The 14,943-nt window shown below is 34.3% G+C and overlaps 2 protein-coding genes across 2 annotated transcripts in view; one reads left to right on the forward strand and one right to left on the reverse strand.

Annotated features, from left to right (window-relative positions):
• Positions 1-6,020, reverse strand: part of LOC132559528 (cytosolic Fe-S cluster assembly factor nubp1-A-like) — a 48,233-nt gene extending 42,213 nt beyond the window's left edge. Inside the window, exons 1-3 of the mRNA XM_060224154.1 lie at positions 5,990-6,020; positions 4,871-4,972; positions 4,006-4,139 (exon numbers count right to left, since the gene is read on the reverse strand). Of these exons, the coding sequence (XP_060080137.1) occupies positions 4,006-4,139; positions 4,871-4,972; positions 5,990-6,020 (267 nt within the window). The remainder of the gene's footprint in view (positions 1-4,005; positions 4,140-4,870; positions 4,973-5,989) is intronic.
• On the forward strand, positions 8-14,535 carry LOC132559510 (tektin-3-like). Its single transcript, XM_060224136.1, has 7 exons — positions 8-34; positions 9,621-10,348; positions 11,587-11,657; positions 12,063-12,206; positions 12,935-13,157; positions 13,279-13,433; positions 13,745-14,535. The coding sequence occupies exons 2-7, from the start codon at positions 9,632-9,634 to the stop codon at positions 13,956-13,958; spliced, it is 1,524 nt and encodes a 507-aa protein (XP_060080119.1). The 5' UTR covers positions 8-34; positions 9,621-9,631; the 3' UTR covers positions 13,959-14,535.
• Positions 14,536-14,943: the final 408 nt, after the last annotated feature.

Genomic DNA, 14,943 nt, shown 5'->3' on the forward strand with positions numbered 1-14,943 from the left:
AGTTCATTATTTCTCCCGTAGGATCAAGTCTAAGGTAAGTTTTCGTGATTTAATTATTTTTCGACACATTTTCTCATCTAAATGTTGAGTGTATGCCTGTTGACAATGTCATTTTATATTTATAAGTAAAGTTTTATTCACAGAACACTTAAACAGACACAAAGTTTGGGCTAGTCTGTGTTTCCCTTTAAATCCATAGTCAGGTGAGTCTATGGTTACCTCTATACTTTACCATAGGGCAGCAATCAATAGTATGTCATTACAACTGGGTATAGATTTCTAATTAGAAGCCTGATTAACCTGATACTGTATCTGCAGACAGATCAACACTTTGCATCCTCCTCTGTGAGAACTTTACTTTATTGACAGAATTTGTCCTATGGCCCTAGAGAGGTGATACCTCTACACAGTATTTATCAGTCCTATCAATATTTACACACTTTTCCTTGTCAAATACCCTGATACGTACACAACTATCTTTAGTAGGCAAATTTGTCCAGTGGAAATTGTATTGACTTAACAGAGTATCTAGGAATGACCAGTACTTAAACCACCATTTTAGATTTACATGTATTAAGGTGTAATCTGAAAGTTCTTGTCCATGTTTGGTTATGGAGTTTAAGAATTAGATAGAAAGTAATCATAAATCTATTAGGATACAGTCCAACTCAAGTCCTTTACAAACATACTAGGTATCCATTTATCCCAGAAGACCAATCTAACAGTCTGGATGATTACAGCATTTAAGTTCTGATTTTAGAAAGACATTACAAATCATTAGAATAACATGGGACCTTCAGGATTTATAGCAGCAACTAATTTCAAAATGACAAATATCAACTGTACACCAATTAAGCTCCAAAAATATTGAACTGACCACCAAAGATTATACAGCCATATTTATCCGCTACGTTCAATAGTTCAAGCCACTGTTCAATCTAGAGGTTGAATATCTCCCTGCCTTTAAGAAATCCAGGTAAATTCTTCAGACACACCTTGTGTAACCTTGATTCACAAGATGATTTTCCCTAGTGCATTAATGAGTTGAAATCCTGACTGTCCATCTACATAAACAGTTAAGCTTACCCCCTTCCCTCCTCCCACAGTTGAGAGTAAAACATTTAAAACACCTTTGGTGACTGGTATCATTAAATAGAGGTACTTTCTTTGCTAAAATCCATACCTATGATATGATCAGTCCTACCTGAAAACTTGCCTAAGTGTCTGGTTGCCTTAGCAGCAGAAATTACCAGTATCAACAGTCAAGTTGTGGAAGCTTAATTTCATTTTTCTGGATTCATTAATATTTCAATAATAACTTTAAGAATAATTGATATTTAAATAACTACATTTGCTCACTACATGTAGGTATTAAGGCTTATATGATACATTAAGTATTCCTATATATGCTCTTAAAGTGCTAGCACTTTGACATGCACTCAGCATTATCAAACAATACACAATTTCACTTGTCCAAAGTCAACAGAGCGTGTCTCAGTTAATCTCATTTACATTGCTTTAAAATGACTTGAATTCCTGGAGGCCAGCTTTTAAGTATTCAATATACTACATTACTAGAATAATGATTACAGTAATTCTACCATAAAACTTGCTATTCAGTTAAACAGATAAAAATGTATTAAAATTTATTTGTTACTAGCCACTTAATGTCAATGGATTTTGTCCACAAAGTGATGTCAAGAGTAGAGATGACAAGTCAGAATAACCAGTGTCCCATGATATTTAATACAGTAAGATATGTAAATGTACTACAACACACAGAAGAGATTCTACTTATCTATAAGATGACTTTCACTAGACGTTTGTCCCTACCGTAACTGCAATACTCACTGACAACAAAAGGTACAATATGAAGGTATACATTATTTGGGAAGGTGCTGTGGGTGGGGGCTTATTTGTGGTAATTACAGTATTTTATAAGTAGAATTACTTTCACAACATATGTAGACAGATACACATTGATGCAAGCATGATAAAGAATATTTCAAGGAATATTATTCTGGCCAATGTCATTTTGCCATTATTTGTATACAGAATTTCTCAGACTACCAGTTGACTAACAGTGATAAAGACTTTATGTAACAAGAGATTAATCTCTAAGCAGTAACACACTGACTGGTATATACTCTTATAATACATTGACAAGATTCTCACTAGGTAGCATACAGACCCATGTAAAATCTCACAGTAATAAAACGTCTTTCACAGCAACTCTTATACACACAAATATACTCACAGTGACAAACAGACCAATCAGAACAACAAAGACCATCATATAAACACACAGATCCATGTAAAATCTTGCAATAACAAATTAACTTTCACATCAACATACTGACCAACAAAGACACTTACATTAACACACAAACTCCAGAAAGGAACACATAAAACACTGCCGGCTTCACAAGTAACATGTGAAGCTCTCAAAGTAATGCAGGCTCATGTAGACAAACACAAACGATGACACAAGTTTATATTCACATTCACAATACTTGTACTTTAAGACATGTGTAGACTCTTATACCAAGGCTTAGTCTCATAGAGTCTAATAGTGGCACATACTTAACACATGTAGACTCTCCTATGTAGAACCAGCCCAGAAAAACAGTGAACTCCTTTTGAGACGAAAACCTTAAAAGTGTGTGTTTATCCTGCACTTCACATATGTAAATAAGCAGTCTATAAATCATGTAACCTGACGATAATCATTTCAAACATAGTCACACACTGAATATATACTCATATGTTGATCCAAGAAGTAAAACTTTCATTAAAGGTGCCACACCTTTAGCTTTAATAGTTAAAAGTCCTACTTAACAATGGAATGCATTAAGCATTGGGTCGAAGGGTCATCTAAGGCAAACAAAATATTCAGTGTGATTTGGTCATGACTAATTCACCCAGATCGGTGCAAATTGTTGTATATTATTCTAACCACAGATGAGTTGGCATTTATTTGTTTGTTCATGTATGCACTTCCCATATCAATTTATTACATGTATAAACATAATGCAAGTGACAGGACATATAACAAACATATGGTGCTAACATAATATGATCCTTTAGACCTACACCAATTTATTCAGCTTCGCATGTTAATAAAATGATATAGAGATCAATTTTCATCAGAACCACATTTAATTAGTGGGATAAGTTTTAATGAAACAATAAGTGTAGATTTCCACACTTCAGCTAGACAGCAGTAATATGCAGTATCAGATATCATTCACCTAGTATCTAACATGTGCTCTAATTGATCCATTCTGAATCAAATTTTGTCACCATATCATGATGTGACAAAAAAAAAATGGGGGGGAAAATAACAAACTGCTTGTATTGTAGAAATACTGTTGACAGTTGAGTTACAAAAACAGGTATTTGATTTTATGAGGTAGCTTTAAAAGTCTACAAAAAAACAGATCCACACTATGACAAGATGTATAAACACAAATATTTACACAATGATAAAATCTTTTGAAACTTATTTAAACTGACATGAGATAGATCAATATCTTCTTTAAATAGTAACACACTAATGTAAGGTAAGGTGGACAAGTAGACCTGCTACCATAATGGGAGGGTTGGTCGGTAACAAAGACTTCGACCTAAACCTTCCCTACTGGTGACATTGACACAGGTATTTAGAGAAGTCAATACACACAAAAACCACATTATGACATACCTGTACATTTTATGTACACTACAAAAGGCATCATCAATTTGTGACCATGGAAATGTATAGAAATCAAAACAACTAATACTTATGCAAATACCAGTACAGTATTTTACATGTTTCAATTTCAATTTTGAAAGTATACTTTGTCTGTCTTTCCCTAGTTATGCTTGCTTAATTCTTAAATTATCAAATATGTGTTGGATTATTTTGGAGTATACATGATAATAAAATTATTAAACTCTGTTATATACTAAATGTACAACAAGAAACAGGATATATCAGAATTGAACAACACTGAAAAAACTGACCTGCTTTGTATGATCTGTTGCTAACCCATGGGCTAAATGTGCTGTAAATGTACTTTTTCCAACTCCACCTTTTCCAGATAAAACAACAACCTTGTGTTTTACACAAGACAATTTTTCTTTAATTTCTGCAACAGCTGCAAGCAAGAAATTGACAACATATTACAAGTTATATGTGAGAGAGAAAAGTTCTCACATCCACAAATTATCCTTTAATTTGTTGGTTTTTTCTAAAAATCTGAAGTCTTATAAAAATTCTAGTACTGGCAGTGTCAATTTTGTAAACATCTTTGGGAGAAAATTTGAAACGACTAAACAAATAAATTCCCTTTTTCATTAATATAATACAAATTATGATCGACAATATTACGATAACATAATCATGAAATGTAATAGTTAGATATTTTACATGAAGACAGACATGAATAACCATCCAATATGCATTTACTTTCTTTGAAACAATATTGACATCTAAAATATTGCAAAACATAAATGTTTATCTCCCTTGACAAGCACACTGCTTCTAAATTGATACATAGGGTATATATCAGATATGTATATATATCAGATATGTATATATATCAGATATGTATATATATCAGATATGATACACATACCGCAAATTAGAGTGTAAATTGTATGTTTTTTTTAATTTCTCTTTGTTTCCATCTGATTTGATACTGATTTAAATTTCATGTTTCTAAGATATTAATGCAAAATAAGAAATACACTATAACAAAATTAAATTGTGTACAAATAAACAAAGGATATGATATATCATTATAATAATAGAGGTTTTGTTACATTTACAATACTAGTCTACACTATACATGTATTTCATTAAATTACATGTACGACAAATCAGTACCTGGATCAGGTCCTTTTGGTAAGACAGAACAGACATTTTGGTTAGGACACCCCTGACATGCAGCTGCTTTCCCAGCAGCCTCACTTGCTGTCCCTGGACAGTCTGAAATGAAATGTTGTTCATTGCAAATTTACAAATGGTAAACACATCCATTAGTTTAGGCTACTCATTTATATTTACTTAGAAAAGATTATCATCATCATAGATTTTTTTGAGAAACACAGAAATGAATCTGCTAAGATGAAAAAGTGGCATAAAATGCAAACTGATGAATGAAATTTGGTTTGTACAAGGGATAATCATGTAAATGTATAGAAATATAACAAAGAACTATACACACATATTCAATCATGTGAGTTGGTTGTGTTTACATGTTACATTAATGTATCAGTTTTATCAGTCTTTTAAATTTTATTGTGGTTAAAAACATTTTCAGAACAAAATCAGAAAAGTCCAATAATTGTGATGTCCCACCTATGCATAAATACATGATTTGCGACAATGAATAACGGCACATTTACTTTTCGGTATGCAATACATTTAAACAGCAAAATATTACCAAAGTTCTAAACTATTATGTATCAAATGAGAGACGTCACAACAATCCAATGGGTGTCATGTTACATAAATCTACCTGATCACTGTCTGAGAATGAAGTTATGGTTGGGTTAATAACATTTCTTAAGCTGGCAAGATACAATGTGTAGCGTACTATGTCGTATGCGACTGAAGTCCCTATTTCCTATGCCCCATGTCCAGATTTTCCTTCTTTTATGATATTACATCCATAATGTTTCTCTGATAATGAGAAAATGCTCAGTACTTTGTCCTCACGACAGCAAGGTGTTAATTCATTCAGTGTAATGTGTTGGATAAATTCCAGGTTAGAAGGGTGGTATCTAGGGTAAACATTTCAGGTGCTCTTTCAGTCTGTGTCCATTAAACAGCCTGCTCGAGTAAGCGGTAATGAATAACAAATATCAAAATGTATCGATCCTGGGCACAAAACATACTATATCTATATCGCGCTAAATATCATGTGCACAGTTGATAGCTTTAACTAGGACAACACTTAATAGGATGGAATGTCACGCCCTATATCGACAGATTTTTACTTACGTTCAGGGGCATCGTCCGGAATGTCAGCCATCTTTAAATCAAATTACCTCCCCTTACACGCCACCTGACGGTGAGTTGAAACAATCTAAAAGTGCATTTCGGGAAAGTTACTTCCGCCCAGGCTTTTCTTGGTTACATATAGAGTTAATATAGGCGCCAACATTCAAAGTGTTGATAACATTTCTAGAACTAATTTCTTTTCCGAGGAAAGATATGGATTGTAACTTGCTTACTGCTAAATTATCAGTGGGAGATGGCAAGAAACTCTACAGGTGCCAAGGTAAGGGCATAGGTAAACACTGTTAGCATTGACTATCAATGTTTTTTCTTCCAAATTTTTTTTTATTTTTTGACATATTTATTGATATAAAATCTTTCTCTTTTTTATAAACATAAAATATATCCCGTTACGCATATTATTGTTACTGTCTCATAATATTATATAAAAAAAATATTGATGGTTAAAATATCTTATTCCTTAATGAGTGTATCCAACAAATGGGAATTAGACCCAACATGACATTTTGAATAATATTGCCATTCCAAAATGAAACACGTTGAAGGGAAGGCTTAACGTCAGGTCCTGTAAGGAAATATGTAAAACCATTAATTGAAAATACTGAAATACAAAATCTTTTTGAATCTGGCATTAAATACTGTTGAAAAGAGGTTAAGTCTGCTGTACCATACTGAGTGGCACAGCAGACTTAAGTGAAGTACCTAAGACTACAATTACCAGCGTCACGTGCATCGCACTTTTTTATATAAAGGCCTTCTTATGATTGTATTTATGATATATGGATAATCATATGCTTTATAAAATGCTTTTTACATGTATGATGTATTCACCTCTTATGACAGATAATAATAATAGTATAATTTATATTTATGCTGAAATTGAGTTGTAACACGTTGTATCTATTCTTTTGTTTGTATGTATTACCATACTAGACTTTGATATCTATTATAAAATATAGTTTTACTGTCGGAAGACAATGGCTTGGGCGTATACGTATTTGTCGTTTCAGTCTTTGCAATATGTTAATTATCATATATTAATTTTCTCCCTAAAACATTATTATATGCTCACATTTGTTAACTTTCAACAATGACTTTAAATGGAATTCCTTTTCTGTTTAACGATCAGAAACATGGTTATGTACACTGGTTTAATTTATTTTTCCAAAATGCTCTACCAATGAATTCTGATATCTTATCTTTTCAATTATGATACAGCGCTGCATATTCATCACAAATCTATTTCACTTCCTTATCATTTCATCACCTGATAACTTCAAAATAAAGAAAACTTCTCTACTAGACATCAAACACAACATCACATGCTTGAAATACACAGGTTAGTAATCACCGCCTTTGTTATCGATCATTTCGCCTCTCATCACCAAATGTTTTTGTTTAATCGAGGATGATGAATTAAATAATTTGTTGCATGGTAGAAAGATTTTAATAGTTGGTGGTTACGGAGAGGTTATGTTTTCAACTCAGATCCTACCTAGATTTTTTAACAATAGCGTATGAAATATAATATTAGTTATAGCAGATTTAGCAGACCCTGGTTCGCCAGAGAGGTTTCTGAGTAGATACATATTTTGGGTTTTGCTGAGTTATAGATGGCATTTGCTCAGTTTGAAGAAGAAAAAAAAACACCGACAAAACTCTCCCAATTTCAGCATAGACCCGTTTCCAAAATAGCTGGCAAATCTCTTGAGAGCAAATGTAAAGAAGTGACTTTACCATTAGCCAATTTCACGATTTTCAGCATTAACCGATACAGCCTCAAATCTTTCGAAAGCATCTCCTTAACAGGATGCACTAACACTATGTAGTCGTATACATAATAATCTGTTGCTACATGAAATGTTGACTATTGCTGTTAAAAGTGGATATGTTAATTGAGAGATACAAGAAAAACTTCCCACTAGATGTGGACTAGAGAACGGGTTTTCCGTAAACAACACCACTGATTATGAAGCAAACAAAAATCTAAGACTGACTTAAATAAACACTTATAATTAGGTATCGTATAGCCTTAAAGCCTCACCGAGAATATTAAACGCCAAATTATTGAAAAACAGAACCCAAAGTTCCTATCATATACGAGAAAAAGATAAAACGTATCTTCAAGCAAGACCGTATAATACAGAGGGATAAGAAACTGCCTACATTTCTTTGTAAAGCTATTGCTAAGAAGTTCGAGTTAACTACCCTTGTGTTTACAAACCGTTTTTTTAAAAAGACATTAGTAGTCTTGTCCATTATCTTAGTCACGAGACTGTGCTGTGGTCAGTTAGCAGAAATATATCAAATGCGTTTTATAACTATTGAAAAGTTTTATAAAAGAGGGACAAGAATTAACAATTTTTGAAGTACTTCAGAAAACTGGTCACAGTAAGTGTAGCTATAATTCAGTATGCCATGGATTAAAGCTCATTGAAATTCAAATACATTTATCGGCTTTGCTAAATACAATTGTTGTATGGAACAATTGAACAGGCTGCGAAATGACCCTCGACGTGTGTTCAGACGAATGAATATAATCGATCGATACTGCACTGATCCACTTTCTCTTTGGTCGTTGCTTAGTGTCTCCAGGCAGCCGTAGGATTGTAAACAGACTGCCTTAGTCTGTGTAAGTGTGGCATTTAAATGAAAACTACAAAGGGTATTATATAAGGTAGTTTATTCGTTTAAGGATCTACATCTTGTTTGTTACGGATCTCTGGACCAATCTAGGTATGTCGAGTTTATATCGATGCCTTTGTTCATGCTATTGTCTAATCATCTATGAATGTGAAACATAACACAGTAATTGTATCGACAACTGTATTTCGCGACAAAGCCCATTGACACAATCTACACTTGTTACACTCGTCAGTCCTATTATAATGTTAATATGTGTGCTTAAGGTGTAGATTCAGAATAACTGTCTACTTGAACAATGAATTATAAAACTATATGTGACTCAGATTGTAATTTAAAGCAATTATTTCGCTGTTCCTTCATTCTTTTCTTTAATTCAAATTACTTATTGAATGTCTGCAGCAGTATAAGAACATCTTAATTTGAGTAGATGATGAATATTAGTGGTGAGAATCCATCCCAACACAATGCCAAATGGTTGGACGATAATATGTGCCTCTGTAATGGGTGTTGAAATAGATACAATACAATAATTTATTTAACCAGCATGACATACTATTATGATTTTTTTTTCACATGTGAATGCATTCCGTAAGCATGGCAGAATCAAAGCCTTGAGTGATTGTTCTGACAGATATAATCACTAACAAGGCGTTTTAGTGTGATACTGGTATTTCTTTTTATGATACGTTGAATGTTTTCTCTTTGTTTGAATGATTGGTTCAAATGGCAAGGATTCCAGATAAGATGATATTGGATATTGATTGTGAAGTTGAGTCAAGAAACATTGTTCAAATTTGTTTATTGATTGTGAAGTTGAGTCAAGAAACATTGTTCAAATTTGTTTTTAAATTTAACATAAAAAATGATTCTCTCAATAATGGTCTCGTTGAAGGTTAAACATCAAACCGTTGTTGGCCTAACGAATTAGCGGTTACATAGATTTAAGCTTATTTTCTATCCATTCCAGAACACTCAAAGATGGAGTACCTGGGCCATACCCAGACAGCCACTTACATGACTGGTCCTCGGCAGGGGGGAAGCAATCTGCAAACATTCCTGCCAAGCATTAGTACAATGCAGTCCTCCTACAAAGCCCATGATACATTCCCAGCCCCATCACCTCTTAGGAGATCTCTAACCACCCTACCATGGAGGCCTAGCACATACTATCAAACAGCCCGAGTCAACACAAGCTCAGCATTAACAAAAAGCATGCCAGAGCCAATGTCGGCTAAGAATCAACTGTCGGAATTGGACAATGTTAAGGTTCCACCAGTGTTTGCTGCAGCTAGGAATGCCTTGTATACTCGTTACACTCCTAATGATTGGTATAGTTCAAACCACAGTAACTACATGGCTTCTGATCGAGTTAGGAGTAGTGCCGAGCGTCTTAGGCTTGATACAGTTCGCCTATGTAGAGAAACGGACGACAAAACCAAGAGGACCCAGAGTGATGTTGGCAAGAGGCTAGGTGAGAGAATAGGGGATATACAGTTCTGGAAGACGGAGCTGAACCATGAGACCGACAACATGATCACCGAGATCAACGCCCTCCAGGAAGCCAAGCGAGTGTTGGAGAAGGCTTTGCAAGAAACAGAAAACCCTCTTCACATTGCTCAAGAGTGTCTGTATCACAGAGAAAAGAGACAGGCAATCGACTTGGTACATGACGTCCCCGAGAAGGAACTGATTAAGGTAGGCATATCAATTTACCACAAATAGTTGATGGAATCCTATCTGACTGAACAATCATACTATTTGTCAGACTGGAGGACGGTAGGTATACTTTCCTCGTTGATATATATAACTGATATTGTTTGATCATTTATGAGTGTGAAAAGATAAACTGTGCATGGTGATGATGTAGTCAAGGTCGCAGCACATGTCTCGATACACCCTACAGTGGATTAAATACTGCTATTGATCATGTTACACACAATTATGTTGCTTTTGATAGATTAGCATGTCCTTTTAAAATGCCAGTTCGACTTAGTATAAATATGCTGATATGCAATTAAGATATGATTATGTGCAATTCAGTGTTCAAACGTGGACAGACTAACCTTGTTTTTTGTTTGTTATAAGTGATTGGGAAATGTGATACTCAGAGTTAACTCCTTTATAATTGCACTTACCTTGGATAACCAGTATTATCCTCGGTCTGAGATTTTAATATATTTCTAAGCTGGATGGAAACACTATCTCAGTTACACTAAACTAAGAAAAGTTCGATGTGGAGTATTGTTGACTAAAATACATGGCTGCAATACAGCTAAGGTGAAAGCGTTCAGATTTCACGCATCTTCAATAATGTTTTAAGACTTAACATCAGGCTTAACAGCACAATGCTGTGACAAACTAGGCATGTAGCTGTAAAGTCGAATTTGTTACGTGAGGGCAAACGTCTTTAGCATTTGGTAGATATTAAGCTTCAGAGTTTATCTATATGCAAAATATTCCTTGGATCAATGTCTCTAAAATTGTAATTACAGCCTTTATTTTTAACAATGCAATTATCGTGTTTATGAGAATTTATTACACGATAGGAAATTGGGTAAAATAAAAGTATGATGTTCAGTCTGAAAGCAAATGGGTTTGAATTAGATATTGGTACCTATCTAGAAAAATGACAATGTAAATGGGGATGTGTTGTCTTTTAAAGATTTATTGACAATGATTAGACAACAGGGGTCTTGATGTGCTAATGTCAAGGTGGAAAGGTCTAAAGGTAAACAATTCCACGCCTCTTGGAAAAAGCTACAGAAGATTTGACTTAATCAAGTATTCAGGAACGTGACTGAGTATATGGAAAGGCAAAGGGTGAATACTGGACTTGCTGAATATATTATGAATTAAAAGAGAAGATTGAGACTTTGTTGGTTAATAATTATTCATTTGATACCACTGCAATTTTCGTTTTTTGTATAAAATAGGAGGTGGATCTGATCAAACGCTGCCAGGAAAAGATGAGGAATACCATTGAACGCGCCAACGTTCAACTCGGGTAATATGATATGTGGAGAAGGATTAAATATATAAACAATTAAATCAACATTTTATTTTTAAAGACAGAAAAGAGCTTGCATATATCCCAAAACTTTCTTCGTGAAGTAAATAGATCATAATAGATGTAATTATATGTTAGTATTGTGTTATTTCAAACATCGGAACAGTTTATAATCTTTCTTTTTATATATTTAGTCTTAACAGAGCTGCTCAACACGAGCTAGAGAAAGATGAAGGGGACAAATTTATTGCCCTTAACTTAGATGAAAATTGTCACGGATTACGTAACAACTCCAGAGGTCTTGCCTACCATAATGGAGTGAACCATATTGATAACACGTAAGTTTTCATGTTTGTAATATTAATCAATGAACAACTAAATTTGTTCTTTTATTTTTGATAGTCTGGACAGAGCAGCTCAACATGAGTTAGAGAAAGATTCAGCTGACAAATTTGTAGCGAATAGTTTGGACGAAAATTGTCATGGATTGCGCAATTCTTCTCGTGGTATTGCTTACCACAACGGCGTACAGAGAATTGACAACACGTGAGTTAGGGACGCCCTTTTGTCCAATCATTGGCGACATTACGTTTTGGTGTGGTGTGATTCCTCTTTTATCTGCTTTATACTGTTTGCATCACTCTGTTTTCAACCCGCATTGCAGCTTTCTGTTAGGGAAGTTTAAGCACCAATCGGTCTATAAGCACAAGTTCCTCGTGAGCAAATCTAGCGTTGTTGTCTTGGCATGATTTGTCACCGCTGTGACAAGGTCAGTGAAATAATATGCTGCATTTGTTCAGCAAGGTATCATTCTTTCATATAGCCTTGTGTGATTTTAAGCTTCTGCACATTATCTGGTTTGCTTGTTCCTTTCAATGAGTTTCTAACTTGCGTTTTAGAATATAAAATCACTCTACCATTATATTCCCTTTCCATTTGGTAACTTCATATCAAGCTATCAAATACCCATTACAAGCATTTTGCTAAAAATTCTCGACGAATTTTCAGTTGTATGCGCTACATGTAGTGTATAATCTATTACAACCATTGCGCAAAAGAAGTATTTAAAATAGTAGTATTAAGTGTAATTTTGACGCATGCAGTGTTGAATTTTGCTCAATGTTGCACTGTTATTCTTATAAACGCGACTTTTGAAATCAACTACATTGTAGTACCATAAATATTCAAATAAAGACAGAATTTCACGTTTGGATCTATTTATTGTTATGTTTTGATATGGTTGTTGTAAATGGTGTTCCTTCTCGCTTATTCAGAGTATCTGTGCCTGAAACATGGGCTAAATTTAGCAACGACAACATCCAGCGTTCTCAGAGTGAACGAGCTGCCTCCAAGCAGATGAGGAACGAGATCGAAAGTGTGCTCAACTCTTGTGCCAACGACATGTGGCAAGAATGGAACTCTGTCAACGTTGCCTTGACCCAGCGTATTGGAGAGTCTACTGATGCCAGGAACAAGCTCCAGACTCACCTGTCCAAGGTAATATCAACAAACGTGGACAATGATGGTATTGTACTTAATTCTTCTATTCTTTATTATGAGATAATTCAGTCTTAGAGAAAAAATATTTGGTAAAGTTTTGAATATGTGTCATTTGCAGGTCCTCCAAGAGATCTTCGACATGGAGAAGAACATCGAGTTGCTGAAGAAGGCTATCCAGGACAAAGAGGCTCCCATGCAGGTGGCTCACACTCGTCTGGACACCAGAATACGTAGACCTAATGTGGAGTTATGCAGAGATCCAGTACAACACAGGTAAGTTTGTTTTCTTAGTGAAAACAGCGTCTTATAAAAAGGATATAGCTGTAACGAAGCAATAACGGAAACGGCTTTACTGGAAAAAGAGGTGTGAATTGTAAAAAACAAATGTATATGCATAAAGGAAATGAAGGTGCATATACTAACAGACATAAATGTTGTAGAAAGAAAATGTATGTATTCCTTACAGTTGGAGTTCAATAAGCTTCATTGCTTTTATTGCATTGATTTGCCTTTGAAATTCATTAAATTTATAATTCCTCTACAATTTCGGGTTGATATAAACTTCTGTCTCCTTTACAAAACAGGCTAGTTGAAGAGGTTGACGAGATCGGAGTGACTGTGGAACACTTGCAGAACAAACTGCGCATGGCCGAGTGCGCCCTCCAGAATTTGCTGCGCACCAAGGCTAGTCTTGAACAAGACTTGTCCATCAAGAACAACAGCTTGTTCATCGACCGCGAAAAGTGTCTGGGCATGCGCAAAACATTCCCCATGTCACCACGTGTTGTTTCAGTCTAAATTGCCATAAGCTTTAGCGAACCAAGTGAATGGTGGACTTGTTATTTCAATTATATTATTTATCATCGGATGGTTTATGCAAGAATCCTTTTAAGCAAAACGAGTAAATAAATTCGTTAGTACTGTTAATGGTTAACATTTTACTGTTATCATAGGACTTTGTTACTATTCCGAGTGAAGACTATACTAACTTCGTCTTTCAGTACGAAATCAATGTTAACGTCTCTGATACAGATGTGTATACTATACACATAACAGCGTCATTGTCAAGAAACTCTTGTCGGTTCGATTTAACTTGGATCAGTATTGCACATATTACTATTTATATTCCTGTATATAATTACCGTTGGGTGATGATTCTGTCCACATATTCGTGTGTTTTGATCAGTATTATATAAAGGTGTGGTTACATACAGCTGTGATAACATTATAGGAGACGCCGTGTACATTTTCTAATCATATTACATTTTCGTATTGGTATTTCAAAGAAACTTCGATTAAACTTAACAATGTGAAACTAAAATAACATAATATATCAACTGTTTTTACCGGCATGAACTTTATATCTTCAGTTTTTTGGGATAGTGCGTTTCGCAATATAAAGTTCCAGTTGTATATTTTAAATTTTTCTATGGTATATATACATATGTAATTGGTATATTTTAGATACACATGGAACACACATCATATTCTGATGTTTTAAGTCCAATCTTTTATCAGTGATTGTAAGTACTGGAAATATATATCATGTTCCTGGGATATTTTGATACATATAAGCTATTTTTACATTTTTTTTGCATCACATGCATTAGCAACTATTGCACAATGTAAATATATTTAATAACTCTTCTATTGGATTTTAAACGACATCCTGTCGCAGACGATGATTTTCCCCAGCATTTAATGCTGTATTTTTTGGCACTATAAGTATTTCTGTTAAGTATGTATACATTTATATCTATTGCATATCTGTGATACTCTTTTA

This window comes from Ylistrum balloti, unplaced genomic scaffold (genome assembly GCF_031769215.1).
Source record: "Ylistrum balloti isolate Yb309-2 unplaced genomic scaffold, AGI_CSIRO_Ybal_v1 Utg370928, whole genome shotgun sequence".
In the NCBI taxonomy this organism is placed as follows: domain Eukaryota; kingdom Metazoa; phylum Mollusca; class Bivalvia; order Pectinida; family Pectinidae; genus Ylistrum; species Ylistrum balloti.

What these genes read in the sequence shown, in the direction of transcription:
- LOC132559510 (XM_060224136.1), top strand. Translation starts at nt 9,632, where the DNA reads ATGGAGTACCTGGGCCATACCCAGACAGCCACTTACATGACTGGTCCT. An exon ending in CGCGCCAACGTTCAACTCGG is followed by an intron (nt 11,658 to 12,062) that starts GTAATATGATAT and finishes TATTTTTGATAG; the next exon opens with TCTGGACAGAGCAGCTCAAC. An exon ending in AGAGATCCAGTACAACACAG is followed by an intron (nt 13,434 to 13,744) that starts GTAAGTTTGTTT and finishes TTTACAAAACAG; the next exon opens with GCTAGTTGAAGAGGTTGACG.